General features: G+C 36.3%; 1 protein-coding gene across 1 annotated transcript; it reads right to left on the bottom strand.

The window, feature by feature from the left end:
- Positions 1–11,234: 11,234 nt before the first annotated feature.
- LOC148947783 (SH3 domain-binding protein 5-like) lies at positions 11,235–17,386 on the bottom strand. Its single transcript, XM_089095747.1, has 3 exons — positions 17,336–17,386; positions 12,970–13,143; positions 11,235–11,363 (listed from the first exon to the last, which is right to left on the bottom strand). Exons 1-3 carry the CDS (start codon positions 17,384–17,386, stop codon positions 11,235–11,237), a joined length of 354 nt encoding a protein of 117 aa, XP_088951873.1.
- Between the last annotated feature and the right edge of the window lie 5,295 nt (positions 17,387–22,681).

Here is a 22,681-nt window from a genome sequence, read left to right on the forward strand (position 1 = left end):
TTTCTCTCATTATAACCCTAGAAAGCGGGATTGACTCACATTTGTCATACACCCTACTGTTTGAAATACTGTCAGTCAGTCGGATTCCCAAAACATTCCGCAGGCAATTTCTCTGCAAAATATCTAGCAAATCATCCTCTCTTTTTCGGAACACCCACGCTTCAGAACCATACTTGACTACTGTCATCACTGTAGCTTCCAATATTCTTATATTGGTACACACACTATCTCCCTATTCTACTAAACTTTTCTCAACTGTGAAAAGACACCCTTGGCCTTGGCTATTGTACTTTTAGCATTTTCACTGCAACCACCGTATTTACAAATAATACTACCAAGGTAAATGAGGCTGTCCACTTGATCGACCTTCACATTCACCGCATCACTCTTAATCTTCAACTATTCCTAGTCTTAGCGACTTAGTTTTCCTTGTAAACATTAATTTGTAAACATATTCTGGTACCCTGAACTCGCAAAACCTCAAAAAATTCATTCATTTTTCTAACATTTTCATCTAGAATGATCAGTATAATCTAAGTTTAGAAGAGCTTAAGTTCCCCATTTCATTCCGTGTTCTCTCATTGCCTATCCTGTAATCCGTACAAAAAATCCATATAAATGGGGATAGGACACAATCCTTCTAAACTCCTGATTAAATATGAAACCAGCTACTAACCTCACTTCCTACCTAAACCAGAACAGTGTAATTCTCGCACATAGCACTAATCACTTTAATGTGTTTATCTGGTATACAGTACAAGGGTAGGACCTTCGCTAAAGCTCTTCTATCAGCTGAACAAAACGCCTGCTCATAATCTACAACATTGAGGACTAAAGGACTTTGGTGACTCAAGCATTTCTCAGTTATTAATCTAAGAGTGAAAATTTGGTCGACGAATCCTTCCCCCTTCCTAAAACCACACTGACTTTCCCTTAAAACTGGTACCATGCACTTTCTAGTCACAAAATGAGCAACTAGCATCCTATTATTAATACCTTCCCAACCTAAATAATACTTAACAACTTCCTTATTCACTATGAGCCCTACTCCCCGCCTCTGTACCCCATATTTCTTACCCGAGTAAACAAGTTCTTTATCACCAAATTTCATGTAGTAGAATAGAGGCTTTGTGCAATTGTCCATCCTTCTTGGTTGCAATGGTTTTTCGGGTCTAGGTCACCCCATGTCCCCCTGGATAATTTAGGGCGCTCATTAGAAGGGAAATTCATAGTTCTACTCACCTATTTAAGTAAAAGGCAATTCTATAACGTTGTCCATAGTGAAGAGCCGTAAGGGTTCATTGCATCATCATTTATTTTTTCCCAGAGGCACCTCATATGGAAGAGGTTCTCATAAAAACTTCGGAGGGGGGGCTCATTCAATTGCAAATTAAGAGTTGTAGTGACCTCTTTAAGAGTCAAAAGTGATTAGAGGGCAAAAAGCCACCACCCACACCGTTTCTTCTCCAAACACATCCGATCAAAATTTTGAGATGGTAATTTTGTTCAGAACAGAAGAAAGGTCAACAGCCATGCCTCGGGGTTTGACAACCCCCCTCCCAGCCACTGGGACAAGGGTTAATCTATGCATGTTTCCCATTGTTAAAATATAAGGTCTTTATGGGAAGTGCGGTCGCATAAACTTTGAAGGGGGCTCATCCAATTGGAAATTGAAAGTTCCAATGACCTTTTTAAGATTCAAAAGCCATTAGAGGGCAACTACCCCCTTCCCACGACCTTGTTCCCTCTTGTTAGGGAGGGGGCAGATGCATAAAAGACTGCATTTTAATGTCAAAACATACGAACTCTCATTGACCCTTCAGGTAAATATAGAATTAATTGGATGGGAGGGGGGGGGAGAGATTGAAATTGATATTTAATCCCACTTGATTTCTGGTCTACGCTGTTATTATGAAAGTTAAGAGTAACATTAAACCCCAAAATTAGCAAAATCACTCCGTATAGGAGGAGGAGAACCCCTTCCTCATCACCAAGCTCCCCCTAGCAGTCACAGAAACTTCGGAGGATGCTCTTTTGATCGGGAACTGAGATTTCTAGTACATTTTCATAAGTCAAAGTTGACTGAAGGCCAACAAGCCCCTTTTCTAAGACTCTTTTTGATATCTGGTTAGGTTGTTACTCCTTAAGACATCTGATCGACATTTTGTACTTTTTCTGTTGCTGCTCAATTTTGCGTATGGGGGAATTTTCCGGGGGATAACTCCGGCTCACGGTTTTTCACAATGAAAACTCATGACGAAGTGAATGCTCCAAACCATCTCACAACACGGAAACAGCTTCAATCTTTTACACTCAGCCTACTCTCGTCAGGGCATTTACAACGTACGTTATTGTAAATATAGAGATGGAAAAACAACATTATGTTAACGTCATTTCTTTATACCCCATAAAACAACTGGTAAACTTTATCATATAGACCAGGAACATAAAAGAATTTTTTTTTCAGGAGGGAAGGATAAAAAAAGGTTTATTCAATGATTTGAATAAGAAGTAGCCAGATAATGCCCCTTTCCCTACGACCCTCAAGTAGACATACAAGAGCGTAATATGGTCACATGCAAAGTTTTTAGTTTAGTATATAAAAAACAGTCACTAATAAAAGAAAGCTTGGTGGGAAATTATTTCAAAATTGAAGAGACGTTTCACTACTACTAAGTCGGCGGCTGGCGTTGACCTCCCCCCCGAAAAATACCCCCTCCCCCGAGGGGCTGGTTGGTCTCCAGTCACTTTTGACTTATAAAAAAAGGACTTGAAGTCTCAATATCTGATCTAATGGGCACCCTCCGAAGTTTCTGCAACCAAAAGGCGTAGATTTGGATGAGAAAGGAGCAGTCCCCCTCCTATATCGAATAAATTCTGCTCATTTTTTGGTTTAGCCTTACCCTTTACTTTCATAATAACAGCGTAGACCAGAAATCATAAGGGAGTAGATATCAGCTTCACATTTTTAATGACCTTTTAGTTTCTTTTGTGACCCCCCCCCCCTACTCCAACGGGAGGTTTTTTTTCAGGGGAGGTATTTTATAACGGGGGAGGGTAAACACTTAGAACCCCTAGAACCACTATTGTTACAATACGTTTTATAATTTTCGCACAAGTTTAACAGCTTTTAATCGTTTTGCCGAATTACCTCCGCCTCCTCTCCAAAAAATAGCTCATGACGACAGTGTCGAATGCCAAAATCTAAATTTAGTATAAAATCATTTTAAGACCAACTGAAATCAATAATCAAACACAGAGCTACGCAAGAGTGCCTGATTTTGACCTTCTTTCTTTCCCAACAGAAAAAAATGGCTCGACACACTTTTTTTAAACAAAATTTAATGATTGAACGCCCAAATCTGCAGCTTATTTGGTTATGAACCCCTACCCAGCGGGGGGGGGGGGTGCCCCCCTAACGTAGTCGAAAGTTTTGTATTTTACTTAATTAGCGTAAGTTTGCGTTAATTAAACTTGCTCCTAACGCAAGTTTACCGGATCAACCTATTCCCCCCCCCACAAAAAAAAAGTCTTGGATCCACCTCTGCCCCTACCCATCTCCAATGATAATTATATTTAATAACTCTTGGGAACCATTTAATAGAGCAATTATAAGTAAAACTTACATTATAATACTAGAATCAAATACAGAGCCCGAGAATGAACTTCGGTTATCTGCTTTAATTGAATTAACAAACACACTTCTTTATTCTAGCAGGCAATGTGGTATTTACATTATGAAATTTATAAATTAGTATTCTGAATTTGACCTGAGATTAGACAGAAGTTTCAGACTGACTGTTGACACCATTAAAAATCAGATAATTTTGCAATATGTGCAAGTTTTAAAGTGGGAAGGAGTGAAACTGAAATCTGACATTTGTCTTGAAAAATCAGGAACTGAATTTTTAATGAAATTCACTTACATGTGCAATTATACCAGTTTTAGTAATAGAGGATAAAAATTAGCGAAAATAGAAATGTAGGTGTTAAATTAGCTAAAAAGAGGGTTAAAAAATTAGGGTGCTATAGTTGCCATAGGTGCCTTATGCTAAACGCATATGGAACCTAACAGATTAAGAAGGTGTAACTCTACTTTGAAGGGAGATCAATTCTCTAGGACCCAACAAAATGTTAATCTTCGGATTAATAACGAAAAGTATTTTCAAATATAACTAATTATTCTGTAGTGTAGCCAAAGTTTTTGTGTTAAATTTAAAACACCCATACTGATTTTAGTTCCTGAACCTATGCATCTCAATAATCTACTTTCCCGAATCAGAATTATTCATTTCAAAATAATCTTAAAAAAAACTACACAGATTCAAAATAAAGTACATAAATTTTCGGATTGAAATGAATATTGCAAAAAAGGTGTTTTAGAGGACACTATAATGAAAAAGCATAATTCCATTCGGAAACTTACCTATAGGGGAAGGTAGAGGGGGGCTTTTTATCCCAGTCAAATCCTAAATTTCTTGATACTTCCTACTCAAACTATTAAATTATTTTTGTTTACTATATTAATTCCTTATTTGTTTGTTTTATAATTTACTATTGTTAATTCAGCATTAATTGAATTAATATTACATAAATATTGATTAGAAATATAAATGATTTATTAAACAAATTAATCATTAATTTTCTATATTAAATTTTTATTATTGACCTTATTAAAAATAATTTTGGGTTACGTACCTGATTTCGATAGAATACTTATAATCAAGTTAAAACGTAAGTACAGGACATGAACAAGAGTAGATTATTGTTCAAATGAAAACAAAACCATGAAAATTAAGATCAAATCCTTCCTATAAGAAATCTATGCAAAAACTCGTTGTTTTTAAATATTAAGCTGTTTTTGTTAATTAATAAGCGTTGGTGGTATGAAGAATAAAATGGAAGATGTTATCCCTGGAACGGAATAAGAAAAAGAGCACCTCTCCCCCCTTCGATTAAAAATGGCTGCTAAAAAATATTTTTTTGTGCTTTGACCCACTCCACATGAGAAAAAACTCATGATACCCTACGCATCCACTCCAAGGGTTGAACTTTGTGACAACGAGCTGTAAACCAGAAGCGATTAGGGCTAATATCCTGATTAGCCTAATAATCTACCAAAAGAATCTTTTTTTATGGTGATTCCAAGTATATACAATTCATCCAGTTTAAAATTGCGCACCAAAAACTACGAACCTGATAAAAAATTGCCTGATCTTAGATAAGGGAAAAACGCACCCAAGAGAGCAAATGATTTTGATGAAATCTACACCATGAAATTCGGTGCATCAGGAAGCCCTACTGTACAGGTTTCAAGCTCCCATCTACAAAACTTGCTTGGGTTGTTTTTCTCAGGAGCGTTCGTATCGAATCTGTAGTCCTAGAAAATCAGGACAGGATTTTTCGAATGACAACTAAAAGTTCTATTGTTCTTTTGAAGTATCCAAATAGACTGCGACGCAGCAAAGGGGCGTTTTCCACTATTTTGTGGCACATAACTGTGACTTAGTATGTATCCCATACCAAAAGGGCAATTTGCTATCAACTGAACATTCTGAGATGATAAATGGGTTTGAGATTATCGAAAAATATATATATTGAACTTCCCAGTTTCAGAGACTGTGCGGTGCAGTGGCACATTCATTCCAAAAGAATCACGAAGTTAATACAAAACATGTTTTAGAGATTTATTTTAAAGCTTCATTTATTTTGTTGGTTCACTAAACGTTTACTAAAATTATCTATAGTGGTTCATAACTACGCATTATCTATTACAGAGGAGGCATGGGCGGATCCAGGATTTTTTTTTCAGGGGGGGGGGGGCAAAATAGGTTGATCCAAAAAAAATTTAGGGGGAGGGGAGGGGCACAAAATAGGTTGATCCGATAAACTTGCGTTATGAGCAAGTTTAATTAGCGCAAACTCGAGTTAATTGAGTAAATTACACTACTATAGACTACGCTAGGGGGGGGGGGAGGAGGGCACCCCCTCGCCCTTCCTGGATCCACCACTGAGAGGAGGGCCAGTGGGTCATTGTGTAAATGGAGAAGGTGGGTGGGTGTGTCTAATGACTTAAAAAGCGCAATCTCACATCCAAATTTTTTAACTCTTCGTGAGTCTTCAGGTATATAACAAAGAGAGTCAACAAAGGGGAAGGGGCGGGGGTATAAATCAATATTTAATCCCCCTTCATTTGCATTAAGCCTAATTATATATGCTGCAGGGTTGATAGCTCCCATCTTATTACAGAAAATCTGTTTTATAAAAAATAATGTTCACATATCTATCGACACAAAGATAGAGAGGTGGGGTAAGACAACAAATAGTCTGCATAGATGACCCTTTTTTGAAGCATTGATACTACTACTACTAGTAACAACTAACTGTAGCACCAAGCCGCCTCAGGCCAACACAGCTATACAGGGTCCTCCTCTACTCTAATCTGTTCAAAGCCTCCCTCTTTACGCCCTCACACGAGGTTTTCATTCTCTTAACATCCTTTTTTATGACATTCTTCCACCCTAAACCAGGACGACCCGCTTTCCCAAGCCCTAGACGGTTGGCATTGCAGTGCAAAAGTCAAATTTTGATTTAAAGGGTCATACTCGAGGGATCGGTGGCACTTTTCACAATTAGGGTGACCCTGGGTATGTTCTTAGAAACGAACATAAATTAAATAAAAACAAAAATTTTCAACTGAAAGTAAAGAGCGACATTAAAACTTAAATCAACAGAAATTATTCCGTATACGAGAATTGCTGCTTTCTCTTCAACCTCCCTCTTTTTACGCTTTAGTTGGGCTTTTTATCCAAATTCTTTAAGAAGGACTACTCAAACACAAGAGTCATTGAATTTTTTGCCAGAATAAAGATCACGGATGTGTGTTTTTTTTTTTTCAGGAGTTGATCGTATCGACTCATTGGTCCTAGGATATCGTGAGAGGGCTCATTCAAACGGAAATAAAAAGTTTTCTTTTTAAGTGACAAAAAAGATTGGAGGGCTGCTAGGCCCCCTCCTCCCTTTTTCTCAAAATCGTCTGATCAAAATTTTGAGATAGCCCTTTAGCGTACCCCTGTTGTAGAGATTTCAATTTCCTACCTGCAAAAATGCGGAATTTTGTATTTCTTGCCAGAAGAAAGATATCACGGATGCGTGTTTATTTTTTTATTTCTTTTTCAGGGGTGATCGTATCGACTCATTAGTCCTAGGACATCGTGAGAGGGCTCATTCAAACGAAAATAAAATGTTTTCTTTTTAAATGACAAACAAGGTTGGAGGGCAGCTAGGCCCCCTACCCATCCCTCCCCCCTTTTTCTCAAAATCGTCTGATCAAAATTTTGAGATAGCCCTTTTGTTCACAACAGCAGAAAATACCAATAACTATGCCTTTGGATATAAGATGACCCCCCCCCCCTCCATAGCCCCAGGAGCAAGGTTTTTAAGTTATAAAACTTGCCCATTGTTTATACATAGTATTTGTTATTGGGAAGTATACATACATCTTCAGGTGGGGTGGGGACGAATTTTCTGCTGGGGGTTTCTCCGAGGGGGAGTTTTCCACGGAGAGGGAAGTTTCCAGGGGGTGAACTTGTCAGGGGGAATTTGCCAGAATTTCTATACAAAATTTTTTTTAAATTTCTTGCTTTGTATTTTCCGTTTCAATTTAACATGTGGGGTTGTTAAGGGTAATTGTCCAGTGTAAATTTTCACTGATATCAAATTGTCTAGAGGATACTGCCGTGGGGACGGGGATTCCTCCTTGGAGACGGGGCCCGATTTCCTGGCATTATTTAAAAAACGGCCAGAAATTAAATAAAAAAAAAAAAATTTTTTCAACTGAAAGTAAGGAGCAACATTAAAAATTAAAACGAACAGATATTATGGCGTATATGACGGGTGCTGCCTCCTCCTCACCTTCCCCTTTACGCTAAAGTACGAATTTTGTCCCAATTCTTTAAATACGACTCCTGAGACACAACGGTCGTTTAATTAGAACAATAATCTTTTTTAAAGCTACAAAAACTTAAGCGTTGAGGAGGTGCAGTCCCTTTTATATACGTAATAATTTCTGTTCGTTTTAAGTTTTAATGTTGCTCCTTACTTTCAGTTAAACAAACTTGTTTTTTATTTATTTAATTGACGTAAAGAACGGGGGCTGACGAGGGGTAAAACCACCCTCATATACGGAAATACAGTTTCTGTTCATTTTAAGTTTTATTGTCGTTCTATACTTTTACTTGAAGTTTTTGTTAAATATATATTACAAGGTCTGTCTGTTGCTATTGGCGAACTGTATGAATAAAAACTCAAGTTATAAAGGAGAGAAGTCGGTGTGCCACCCCCCCCCCCAGGTAATTCACCCACACATAAAATTGAGCAGCCACCAAGAAAGTAAAAAATCGGTATCTCAAAATATCTCAAGGTATCTCAAAATATAAGGGGTAACAAAAGGAAAATATATCGAAAGCATTTTTAGGATAGGGGCTGGTTGGTCTTCAATTCACTTTCGAATTACGAAAATGAAGTAGAACTCTCAATCTTCGATCAAATGAGCATGCTCCGAGGTTTATACGACCACGAGGGGGAGGTTGGGGATAAGAAAAGGGCATCCCCACCTATACAAAATGAATGGTGCTAGTTTTGGGGTTTAATGTTACTCTTTACTTTCGTAATAACTGTGTAGACCAGAAACATTCCCAGAAATGAAGAGGGATTAACTATTAATTTCTAACTCTACGCCCACCCCTTCCTTACAACTCATCCTGTGTTTAACTGAAGGCTCAAGTTAGGATGGAGGACCAGTTAGGTGTTTTGGGGCTAAAATGCACACTTCGAGGTATCTGCCCCCCTCCAAAGTTTATACGACCACCCTTCCGATAAAAATCTTATATCCTAACAATGGGCAACTTTAATAGCTTACAGCCCTTGGCCCGGGGGCTGGAAGGGGGGTTGTCAAATCCGGAGGCATGGTTGTTTGGGGAATCGGCTCTTTGACCTTTGCACTATTTTGAACAAAATGGCTCAAAATTTGGATCGGACCCGTTCGGAAAAATGGGGAGGGAGATTTTCCACAGGATGGAATTTTCCCTGGGGGAATTTCCCGGGAGAGACGCCTAGACCCGAAAGAAGAAAGAATGGCAATCCTTCTAAAACCCACGTTATTCATACTAATTTTTTCCTTTTTGATGGAAGATATACTGTCTTTTTAAAATCTTTGACCTGAATTGTGTTTCAAACAGATACAAGATAATAATTAAGTGGCAACCCAAAAGAGGAGAGTCGATTTGAGTTAGTCAATTTTAATTTAAAATTAATTAATTTAATTGAACCATTCATTAATTTCAAATTGTACTAATTAATTTACAAAATTTAATAAGGAGAGGAAAGATTTTTGAATGTACTATTAGATTATTACTATGATCATTTATACCGCCCACCCCAAACAAAGCTTGGTCGATCTGAAAGGTATTCAAAATATGCATATTAAACCTAGCCAGAGGACCAAAATATATTTCTGAGCTGTCAATTCGGTCAACTAAGAATGGAAAGAAACCAATATAATAATAGTTGAGTACGTAAAGTATACGGCACTAGATCCTCAAGGTCAAAACCGGCGGTGCTGATCTCCATTCCGTGGAGCTTCAGCGAGGAAGTGCTATGTGGGGTTGGGGACCAGCCATACTGTGCTTTCGCACATCCTTCATATTTACCTTTCTCATATTTCTCCAGGTACCCATTCAGAACTGGATCGACTATATAGAGTCACACCACTGACCCCCGTCCCAAACCAAATACCCGCCCATGCCAGGAATCGAACCAGCACCCCTCGGACAAAGAATTCCCAACCCAGCACACAAACCACTTAGCCAGGACCGATACTTGCCGTCAAATAAGCCATTCTTAGTCATATTCATTAACCAAGATGGGCCTTACTAAAATTAAAAACGAAAGAAAAAAGCTTTACTGCAGAAAAGCTGGGGTTACAGAAAGTAAAACTGCGTGTAATAAAAAGTAAAAGCATAAGATGGCTGGTCCCCCCCCATTGCACTTCCTCGCTGAAGTTCTACGAAATAGAGATCAGCACCGTCGGTTTGGACCTTGAGGGTCTAGTACCGTCATACTCGTACTATACTACAACTGCGAGTTAGTTCATGCCACGCTATCATTGTATTACTCTTTAGCGGTTAACCCATCAAAAACGGGTTTGTCGGGACTGGTTTTTAGGACCTTTTGTTCGCATGTTTTTATTTTTTGTTTGCATGTGGTTAATTGTTATCGTTGTTTTTTAGTTTTTTGTTTGCATGCGGTTTTTGTTTTCGTTGTTTTTTATTTTTTTTGCCTAATTTTTTTTTATGCTTTACCTAATGGTAAAGCATAGCATATATTAAATACGTAACCTAACCTCACCTAGGTACCTTCCTCCCTCCTAAATTCCAAAAAAGAACAGTTTAAATATCGTATACGCAATTAAAACCACGCTATCATTGTATTACTCTTTAGCGGTTAACCCGTCAAAAACGGGTTTGTCGGGACTGGTTTTTAGTACCTTTTGTTCGCATGTTTTTATTTTTTGTTTGCATGTTGTTTTTGTTATCGTTGTTTTTCCTAAATAAATTTGTATGTGCACTGTTTCTTTACCCTTTATACTCGTTAAAAATATCTTAGCTCGAAAACTTTTTCTTCTTTTTACAGGCTTCTGTTGAGTCGCAACGTTTTCTATAAGTAGTCTCTCTTGTTATTTTTTTCATTTTTTTTGTGTGTAAAACTTTTATGCCGTGCAGCATCTCTTATTTTTTTTTGTGTATCTGTCACCGTGGAAGACCAAAATTGGAGAATGTCGGCATTCTAAGGGAAAGACTGTTAAAACTCTGGCCTTAAAGCCCAGACTAATACTCTGGCCTTAAAGCCCAAGATATTACTCTGGCCTAAATGCACATTCAAAATATGTTAACTACAATTTTTGTTCTGTATATTATGAAGCAAGAATTTTTTTTCTTAACATCTGTCCTTCTTAATAGCCCCAGTCGGCTTCTACCTATTTTTGTTACCCAAGCAAGAAGGGTGTGTGAAAGCACAGGATGGCTGCCCCCCCCCCCCCATTGCACTTCCTCGCTGAAGTTCTACGAAATAGAGATCAGCACCGTCGGTTTGGACCTTGAGGTTATAGTACCGTCATACTAGTACTATACTACAACTGCGAGTCAGTTAATCAGAAAAGAAGAAGAATAAGAAACTCACTTGAAACTTTGTTCTTCAAACTTGTCCAAGTTGTAAGTTAAATCCAGGGTATTATTTTTGGATGGAGTATTCAGGTCACCCACTCTGGACATGCTACGTTTCTCGTGAATTTGTTCAGATATCATCTAAAATACCAACATGATAAAAAAAAGTGGAAAATAATCCCAAGCCATATCTACCTTCTATGCTTTCTACTCTTTGTTTCCTCTCCCCTTATTTTATGCTTTCTAAACAAGGTGAGGGTGATTCCCCCCTTTTCCTATTGCTGCTATTCCAAGTTCAATTCAGTTAATTTAATTACACTGCAAAAAATTAAGGTTAACTACGAAAGAAGCAAATAGAAGAAAAAGGTAAATTCAAAAGGAAGAAAAAGGTAAGAAAAGATACATGAGAAAAAAAAACAAAGCAAGGAAGAGAGATTAAAATATGAATCCTTAGCAGGACCGTCACATTTGGAGGGAGGGAGAAGGACCCTCCCCCTTATATTTTGGACACTAGAAAAAATAAAAATGTTCGGTTAGATAAAGACAACGAAAATACTGACACGTCATCTACAGAAATATAGAACTTGGTCGAGAAACGCAGCGGTTTTATTGACTCCTGCCGTGTTTTTATAGATGGAGACACAGTTTTCTATTTGGTTAAATAACGAGCATGAAAATAGTGAATGACATAAACCGATATCTCAATCTCGGTCGGTAAATGCAGCGGTTTTACCAACTCGTACAGTGATTTTACGTATCGTATTCAGAACGGACATAATGCTAATTATTGAAAAAATATAGTAGGTAAAAATGATAAGCCAGTCGGTAAAATCCCCCCCCCCTCCCCAAACATTTTGGCAACTAACGACCCTGACCTATAGAATTTTCCCGAGGAAAACACATTCCTCGACTAATCGTAAAGTAACTCATTTTTTTATCAGATCACCGCGCAGAATCTGTGAATCTATATATAAAAAAAAACAGTGTTCAAAAGCCTACCTAAAAAAAATAGCAAAGAAATATTTCAGAACCCCTGAAAATCAGAGGCGACCTTTGTTCATCCCAATACCGATGTATTAGTCCTTCCTTCAACTTTTTTATTTCATCTTGGCAAAATTCTCTTATAAACACAAGCAAGGGAGAAAGGGGTAGAAAATTTACCCCCTAGCTTAACTAGACTAAAAATACTGATATTCATATACATACTATCAATAGGTTATTTAAAAAAGTAAAAAAAAAAAAATTTCTTTCCTAAACACGAAGAAAAAGTCTAAGAAACAGGATAATTTTGTCTCGATAAATGGACGGATCTCAGACGAATGAATGCATCTAAAAAATAGAAAAAACAACTAAATATGAATTTAATTTGAACTTTAATTAATTATTTTTTTAATCAGAATAACTTTAAACAGACCTAATTTAATTACACTAAATTTATTTATTTAACTTAATTGATCATTAATTAGTTAAATTTAATAGCCAGTTAACAAATTAAAAATAATCATTTATTAATTAATTTAATTAATTAATAGACTTATTTAATCAGACTAAATTCAATTAGGTTAAATTTAATTAGACTAATTTAAATTAGAAATCAAAACTTAAAAAACTAATTTTAGAACACTAGAATTTAGCCTCTATTACAACATCAATAAACCTCTATTTTATGCCTCATATGTTTCACATGTCCTAGCCCTATCAAATAGCCCTATCAAAAAGCTTAGAACTTTGACACGAAAAAACTTACCTCTAAATTAGTAATACCCTGAGAGTATGTCCTCTTAGCAGCGATCACAGCGTCTTTAAGCATCTCGACCTTCTCCTTTTGATCTATAAGTTGATGGTTTACTTGCTCTTTCAGCACAAAATACGGACGGGATTTTACTATATGCTTCCCTAGGTCTTTTTCCAGAAGCTGGACCTAAAAGAAAGAAAATGTGACCAAATTGTACCTATAAAAGCTTAAATCACAATAGATATAATAACCAATAGAGAAAGAGTCTTGGCGTTAAACCAGGGGCATCAATTAGGGGGAAGTCGTAATCCCCCCTAAATTTTGGAAAATACCTCTTTGGTTTTTACGCTAAAAATATAGCAAAAACAGAAAAAAGCAACCCCAAAGATTAAAAAAAAATACATTTTGCTTCCTATATGTTCATGAACTGACACCGCCGTGTAAAATAATCCAAGGACAGATTTCGTTAATGCGGGTAAATTCAAAAACATTTCTATAATTTTTTTTTGCTTTGCGTGCAATTGTCAGGCTCTACCTATTCCTGAGAATTAGTCCCAATAGGTCTGCTATAAGGAATAGGTAAGGTAAGGAATTCCTGAAAATTTCCTAGATCAGTTCCTTCCCGTACACATTTATGTCACTGTCATTTTAATGCATGCTGGCACTATTACTGACAGCAGCAGCACTAATCAGTTGCTTAAAGACAAATGCGAACGTGTGACCCATTGGCAAAAGTTGCTTAAACAAAAATGAGAACATGTGACCCATGGGCCACAGTTGCTTCAACCCAAATGAGAACGCGTGACCCATGGGCCAAAGTTGCTTCAACCTAAATGAGAACGCGTGACCCATTGGTCAAAGTTGCTTAAACACAAGTGAAAACGATGTGACCCATGTGCCACAGTTGCTTAAAGACAAATGCGAACGAGTGACCCATGTGCCACAGTTGCTTAAAGACAAATGAGGACGCGTGACCCATGGACCAAAGTTTCTAAACACAAATGAGAACGCGTGACCCATGGGCCACAGTTGCTTAAAGACAAATGCAAACGTGTGACCCATTGGCCAAAGTTGCTTAAAGACAAATGAGAATGTGTCACCCATTGGCCACAGTTGCTTAAAGGCAAATGAGAACGTGTGACCCATTTGCCAAAGTTGCTTAAACACAAATGAGCGGGCGTTTTGTTCAGGTAAATTTGCTTTTGAAAGCCATCTAGAGACCCACTTCACACATCTCCGACAGAGTTCAAATCGATCCCAGACTCAAACAGATCCCAGACGCATAACTAGTTGCATTACTCCGAGGACTAGAATTTAGATAATGTCCCCCCCCCCCTATTGATCTCAGATTGGCCCATATTTTTTGAGATTAAACACAATCTGGCAGATGAAAGGCGTCCAGACAATCAAAATTATAGATCCCTTCCCCCTGTAGAGGTTAAGTTGGTACGGAAAACTAAAAAACCAAATTGTGGAAATCAGCTCTCACTTTATACAAAATTTTGTTGAAATATGAAAACCTCTTCTGGTAAATGTCAATACTACAAGACTGAAGTCTCACCTCAGGTGTATTCAATCAGGCATGGATTTCTAAAAGGCAGAACTGGGACAGTTACCCTTACCTCCATCAGCTGTCATTGGGATTCAACAACCTATACTGATAGCTGTCAGCACGACAATAACTTAGGAACAGTCGTCCCTCGTAGAGGTTAAAATGAGTGAGGAACCCAAAAGACTATGACATTTATTCTTGCTTCCCGTCAAATTCGGCTGAAATTTGAAAACTCCTAGCTAGATGACTCGGAGATGAAAATTAGGTGGCCGACGTTTACCCCCCGGAAAATACCCCCCCCTCGTGGAAAATAAGGCTTTCAAAATTTGAGAATTTTATTTGAGTTTTTTTTCCGTAAGGGGAAGGAATTTTGGTACTTGTGTATTATGGGCAACTCACTCAAGTTTAGGATATGTAAAACTCGAGAACAAACCGGTTTGTTCATTAGTTTTTTCAGCTTAGCGCGAGACAAGACAAGTGACAGAATAGATGTGAACTATATATTTTGGGCTCTATACTTTCACATATGGGGGTGGGGTGGTAAAATATATGGATAGTCTGAAGTCAAAAAAACATTTTTTCTAGGTGTGGTCGATAAAAAATTACTGAAAAATAGCAAATTATTTGAACATTTTACTTAACAAAAAAAAAAAAAAAAAAAAAAAAAAAAAAAAAAAAAAAAAAAATCCCAGTATAAAGTAAATGTAATATTTCATTTAAGTATTTTTTTCCAAGTGTTAATTTTTTTAATGACTGTTTTTGAAAGTATTAAGTACTATTATTAGATTAATGAAGTTTTCATTTAAGTGATTTATGATGATCGCTGATCAAAGTTTAAGTTATTTGTGCCATTCATTTATGTTATTTTACTGTGTTCATGGCCGTATATTTGGCTTTAAAATACATTTACCGATCTTTCTATCTAATAAGCGGAATAATTGTACCAAACACACTTTGCATGCAGACCCTCTATACTTTACCCCCCCCCCTAATGCGCAAATCTATAGCCCCAATTTATTTCTAAAGTAATCGAAGAAACTAACGAAAAAACCGGTGTGTTCTCGAATTTTACACAGCGTAAACTTGAGTGAGTGGCGCAATAATACACAAGCACCAAAATTCCTTCCCCCTACTGAAATTAAAAAAATAAAATTCAGATAAAATTCTCAAGTTTGGAAAGCCTTATTTTCCACGGGGGGAAGGATGTATTTTCGACGGGGGTGTTTTCCACGGGGGGTATTTTCCCGGGGGGGGGGGTAATCGTCAGGAGGGTAAACTCCGGTCACCTTTTGATACATGTACGGGGAGAAAGAAAATGTGTTTGCATATCCCTTTCTGTTCTTTTACTAACTGATAATGAATTTTAAGATAGTGTCCATTCGTGAATATATAATTCCACAGTACATATGAACCAAAAAAAAAAACACAAGGAAAATAGTAATATACATTCAAACTCTTCAGAAGAACTGTTTAAGGGTGAATCTAGGCAAAGGGCTTGATTTTGTGATTCAAAACACGACTGTGTCGCATAAGATCTGCTCAGGTGGCTTGAAAATGTCCTCTGGATGGGCAGAGACTGCATATACAGCATGGTTATACTAAAAAGCCCGCTGGGGTAAGAAAGAGGTCTGACGCTCGAGATTAGATTCTCTTGGGAGTTGTCGAAAGTAAAAACATAAAAGCTTAAAGAATATTCCTTGGAAAGGAGTATTTCCCAGTGTGTCGCCCTCAGGCAGCTTATCATTTAGTCTAGTAAGAAGAAAGAGAGGAAAAAAAAAACGAAAGACGAAGGCCGGGACTGAAGTGAGGAGATAGACAGAAAAGAAAGAAAAATTGTGATCTTATAACACACTGAGGTAGCCATGCATTATCCTTGTTTCGTTAATAAAGTGTATTATATGTAGCCTCTGAGTTAGACAAAGAGGGTGCTGTCTATCTTCATTAACTGTGCCATATTTTATACTTAATTGAGTGTACAAAATATATCATATTTTTGTCTTAATAATTATTTCTTACGTTATGTAGCTTCATTGAATTAGAAAACTCAAACGCAGACTTTTCAAGTTACCTTGCATGGGCGTTGTTATTCACAGTCTTTTCGTCATTAAACAGTAAAATTAAGTAGATTGTCTTTCAGAATTCTCTATTGACTAATACACGTCGATAGAGAACACAATCCTGAAGCCTTTAGAACCAAGTTCACAGTCCAGCCGTTCGAAGAGTCTTATTTAAAGTGTAAGTCATTTTAGAGGGGAAGAAGTGGGGTTCTGGCCAGCATACACATAATGTCTACGCCTCTTAGTAGAATTTAAAGAAATCAGACTGTATTTATTGTTCACTAGGCTTAAAGAGTCCTAGTAGGTAACCTCTTTGTTTATACCCTAACTTTCCAAACTTCCAAGACTAAAGCGTCTTGTTTTCCAAAGGAACCTTATGGGGCCATCAGACATAATCCTGGTGTTAGGCTGTAATCCATGCCTTAGAGCTTCTTACAGCCTCAAATAAATATTTTGCAAATGGGCAAGAAGATTGCTGAAAAATAAGCTAATCAATTCCTAAGTACGGTTTCACCCTTAAGAACTAAGTGAGAGTATCAAGAGACAATTAAACGAGTTTCTGAAAATATTCAGCGCAAAACCTAGCAAGAATATCAATAACTGTGCGAATGCTGGTGAAAGCTGCTATTTCATAATTCCTTTTCATTCATTATTTCTATTTTTTTTTTTTACAACTTTAAACCCAATTTCATGTTTTAAGCATAGTATAGCTCTTCCTGGAATGTATAAAATTACTACATTAAACTTATTCCAGACGATTTCTCCTTACCACTAAATTGAGTTTCTTAAGCCGATGAAAAGATTCGAGATTCTGACGCATGAAAAGATTACGGCAAAAGAAGGATAAAATTATTGGTCAAACAAATGCTTCAAGATTCATGTTTTTTTTTACAGATATAGCTGAAAATACCAGAGATAGTTGGCCTCAGGCGGCTTGGTGCTGCGGCGAGTTGTTAATAGTATTAGTAGTAGTTAAAATACCTATATAGCTAGTGTAAACTTTATAAGATAGCCTACCTATGCCTGTATGACCTTGAGGAGTACTTCTCGAGGAAATTGTAGTCTAGTAGACGCAGCATTGCACTTGGTTTTGATTGACAAATAATTATCGTTGGTTTTCTTTGTTTTGGTATAAAAATGTTAGCACAACAAATGCATTTTCGAGGTTTTAGAGTTCAGTGTGCAAGGAATGGTTTGAAAATTAATATTAAGAAGACCAAGTCACTTCAACTATGAATAAATGAGAGCGAAGATTTGATATTAGGTAACAAGAAAATGAATCAAATGGATAGCTCTACTTACCTACAGGGGCGTCATTTGGGGGTGGCAGCGGGGGGGGGCAGTTGCCCCCCAATAATGTGGAGAAAAAATACTGTACATCCCATGCCCTTTGACTTTCCAGTTATGGACCCCTCTTTCCCCCCCCCCCCCCCCAATAAAAATACTGGAGATTTGCCCCTGCTTACCTGGGTACAAAATTACTGAAGATGGTGGATCCAGTGAAGATGCCTAAAAAAAAAAAATAATCTAGAATAGCCAAGCCCCAGTGTTTGTTCTATTCAAAGTTGAAAAATAGTTTGGAAGGAAAGCAAGATAAACCTGCAGACTGAGATTAGAATATTGGCAGCCACGGCAATGACATTGGTCAAGTATGGCTCTGAAGCGTGGGTACTTCGAAAGACTGAGGAAGATCTGTTAACAGTTTTACAGAGTAATTGCCTTAAAAGTTTTAGGTACTCCTTTGACTGGCCACACATCAAATGACGAAAAGCAGACCGTCGCCGATCCGGGTGAGGAAGATGTCGTAAAAAAGAATCAAGGAAATTGGAATTTTATGGGAGAGAGTAAAGAATAAGGTATGGAATATATTACATGGATAAGGGGTGCGCGCAGCTATGCTTGCCTTGGGTGGTTTGGCACTACAGTGAGTTATTAGCGGCAGTCGCAGAAGCAGTATACAGCTAGCGCAGGTTGAAATTTTCTTCATTGAATTATTTAATATTTCATTCCATCCATTCCTGAAGCTAACGTTTCCGTTGGAACGAAGCAAGCACGACAATATTCCAAAACCTTCGTCGACATGAGTAGAATGCTTATATTGAATTTGCTTACGCCCATAGGAATTCCCATACTATTTGCTTACGGCCATAGGAAAAACATTTCCAGAGCATGTACCTATGGATTTGCTTGCCCTATGGTCCTTGGCGTCTTTCCAGAGCATGTACTTATGGATTTGGGTGGATTATGTTCCTTCCTATGCTAGTCTAAGGGTTTATGTTCCTTCCTATGCTATTGCAAGGGTTTATGTTCCTTCCTATGCTATTCTAAGGGTTTATGTCCCCTCCTATGGTATTCTAAGGGTTTATATTCCCTCCCATGCTATTCTATAGCACTATGTTCCTTCCTGTGTTATTTGGGGAGATTACGTTTCTTGGCACCTTTTCAGAGCATGTACTTGTGGATACCTTTCCAAGCAACGTGATTAAACGCGCTTTTACAATCGGAATTGTTTGATTGACATTTGCAAAAAGGGATAAGGAATTCGCAAATTGGACTCTATGAACGATATTAATTAATTTTTGAATAATAGGAGTGTGATTGATTCTAATTAGTGATTGGATAATTTTTTAAAAGAAATCTCTGAATAAAATATTTTTGGAGGGATGGGATGATGGGAGCGAGGTGTCTTAGAGTACTTATAATGGTGTTATTTGGGGAGATTACGTTCCTTGGCACCTTTTCAGAGCATGTACTTGTGGATACCTTTCCAAGCAACGTGATTAAACACGCTTTTAAAATCGGAATTAGAATTCTGGCGTATCTGATGAAATAATTTAGATCGTATGATAAATTTAATTTATTTTTTTAATGCAATAGTTTTTCAGTAAGGACACTCGATATGCTAAAAGTATTCGATTCAAACTTTTACCTTGAGATTCGATGTTGTTAGAAGAATTTCAAAATGATCGTTTATGAGTTCTGGCATATCTGATGAAATAGTTTAGGTCGTATGATCAATTTAATTTTTTTTTAATGCAGTAGTTTTTTAGTAAGGACACTCGAAATCCTAAAAGTGTTTGATTCAAACTTATACCTTGAGCATCGATGTTTTTAGCAGAATTTTAAAAGGATCGTTTATGAGTGCTGGCGTATCTGATGAAATAATTTAGATTGTATGATAAATTTATTTTTTTTAATGCAGTAGTTATTTAATAAGCACACTTGATATCCTAAAAATGTTTGATTCAATTTTTACCTTTATCATCGAAGTTTTAGTAGAATTTCAAAAGGATCGTTTATAAGTGCTGACCTGTGTTTCATGAACTAATTCATGTCGCATGATAATTTTTTTTTAATACAGTAGTTATTCAATAAGGACACTCGATATCCTAAAAGTGTCTGTTTCAAACTTTTACATTGAGCTTCGATGTTGTTAGGAGAATTTCAAAAGGATCGTTTATGAGTGCTGGCGTATCTGCTGTATCTGATGAAATAATTTAGGTCGTATGATAAATTTAATTTATTTTTTTTAATGCAGTAGTTTTTCAGTAAGGGCACTCGATATCTTATAAGTGTTTGATTCAAACTTTTACCTTGAGAATCGATGTTGTTAGCAGAATTTCAAAAGGATCGTTTATGAGTGCTGGCGTATCTGATGAAATAATTTAGGTTGTGTGATAAATTTAATTATTTTTTTTTAAATGCAGTTGTTTTTTATTAAGGACACTCGATATCCTACAAGTCTATGATTCAAACTTTTACCTTGAGCAACGACGTTGTTAGCAGAATTTCAAAAGGATAGTTAATGAGTGCTAGCGTATCTGGATGAAATAATTTAGGTCGTATGATAAATTTTTTTTTTTAATGCAGTAGTTTTTCAGTAATGACAATCGATATACTAAAAGTGTTTAATTCAAACTATTACCTTGAGAATTGATGTTGTTAGAAGAATTTCAAAAGGAGCGTTTATGAGTGCTGGCGTATCTGATGAAATAATTTAGGTCGTATGATAAATTTAATTTATTATTTTAATGCAGTAGTTTTTTAGTAAGGACACTCGATATCCTAAAATTGTCTGATTCAAACTTTTACCTTAAGCATCGATGTTGTTAGCAGAATTTCAAAAGGATCTTTTATGAGTGCTAGCATATCTGATGAAATAATTTAAGTCGTATGATAATTTTTTTTTAATACAGTAGTTTTTCAGTAAGGAAACTCAATATTCTAAAAGTATTTGATTCAAACTTTTACCTTGAGAATCGATGTTGTTAGCAGAATTTCAAAAGGATTGTTTATGAGTGCTGGCGTATCTGATGAAATAATTTAGGTCGTATGATAATTTTTTTTTAATGCAGTAATTTTTCAGTAAGGACACCCGATATGCTAAAAGTGTTTGATTCAAACTTTTACCTTGAGCATCGATGTTTTTAGCAGAATTTTAAAAGGATCATTTATGAGTGCTGGCGTATCTGATGAAATAATTTAGGTCGTATGATAATTTTTTTTTAATGGAGTAGTTTTTCATTAAGGACACTCGATATGCTAAAAGTGTTTGATTCAAACTTTTACCTTGAGTATCGATGTTTTTAGAAGAATTTCAAAAAGATAGTTTATGAGTGCTGGCGTATCTGATGAAATAATTTAGGTCGTATGATAAGTTTAATTTTTTTTTTAATGTAGTAATTTTTCAGTAAGGACACTCGATATCCTAAAAGTGTCTGATTCAAACTTTTAAATTGAGAATCGATGTTGTTACCAGAATTTCAAAAGGATCGTTTATGAGTGCTGGCGTATCTGATGAAATAATTTAGGTAGTATGATAAATTTAATTTTTTTTTTAATACTGTAATTTTTAGTAAGGACACTTAATATCCTAAAAGTATTTGATTCAAACTTTTACCTTGAGAATCGATGTTGTTAGCAGAATTTCAAAAGGATCGCTTATGAGTGCTGGCGTATCTGATAAAATAATTTAGGTCGTATAATAAATTTTTTTTTAATGCAGTTGTTTTTCAGTAATGACACTCGATATGCTAAAAGTGTTTGATTCAAACTTTTACCTTGAGCATCGATGTTTTTAGCAGAATTTCAAAAGGATCGTTCATCAGTGCTGGCGTATCTGATGAAATAATTTAGATTGTATGATTAATTTAATTTTTAATAATTTTTTTTGAAGTAGCTATTTAATAAGCACACTCGATATCCTAAAAATGTTTGATTCAATTTTTACATTGAGCATCGAAGTTTTTTAGTAAAATTTCAAAAGGATCGTTTATAAGTGCTGACCTGTCTTTGATGAACTAATTCATGTCGCATGATAATTTTTTTTTTAATTCACTAGTTATTCAATAAGGACACTCGATATCCTAAAAGTGTTTGATTCCAACTTTTACCTGGAGAATCGATGTTGTTAGTGGAATTTCAAAAGGATCGTTTATGAGTGCTGGCGTATCTGATGAAATAATTTAGGTCGTATGATAAATTTAATTTATTATTTTAATGCAGTAGTTTTTTAGTAAGGACACTCGATATCCTAAAAGTGTCTGATTCAAACGTTTACCTTAAGCATCGATGTTGTTAGCAGAATTTCAAAAGTATCATTTATGAGTGCTGGTGTATCTGATGAAATAATTTAGGTCGTATGATAAATTTAATTTATTTTTTTTAATACAGTAGTTTTTCAGTAAGGACACTCGATATCCTAAAAGTGTTTGATTCAAACTTTTACCTTGAGAATCGATGCTGTTAGCTGAATTTCAAAAGGATCGTTTATGAGTGCTGGCGTACCTGATGAAATAATTTAGGTCGTATGATAAATTTAATTTATTTTTTTTAATGCAGTAGTTTTTCAGTAAGGACACTCGATATCCTAAAAGTATTTGAGTCAAACTTTTACCTTGAGAATCGATGTTGTTAGCTGAATTTCAAAAGGATCGTTTATGAGTACTGGCGTATCTGATGAAATAATTTAGGTCGTATATTACATTTTTTTTATTTTTTTTATGCAGTAGTTTTTCAGTAAGGACATTCGATATGCTAAAAGTGTTTGATTCAAACGTTTACCTTGAGCATCAATGTTCACACACACACACACACACACACACACAGAGACGAC

The sequence above is a fragment of the Artemia sp. Qi Xiang Cuo genome, chromosome 10 (genome assembly GCF_049724085.1).
Source record: "Artemia sp. Qi Xiang Cuo chromosome 10, ASM4972408v1, whole genome shotgun sequence".
NCBI classification, from domain to species: domain Eukaryota; kingdom Metazoa; phylum Arthropoda; class Branchiopoda; order Anostraca; family Artemiidae; genus Artemia; species Artemia sp. Qi Xiang Cuo.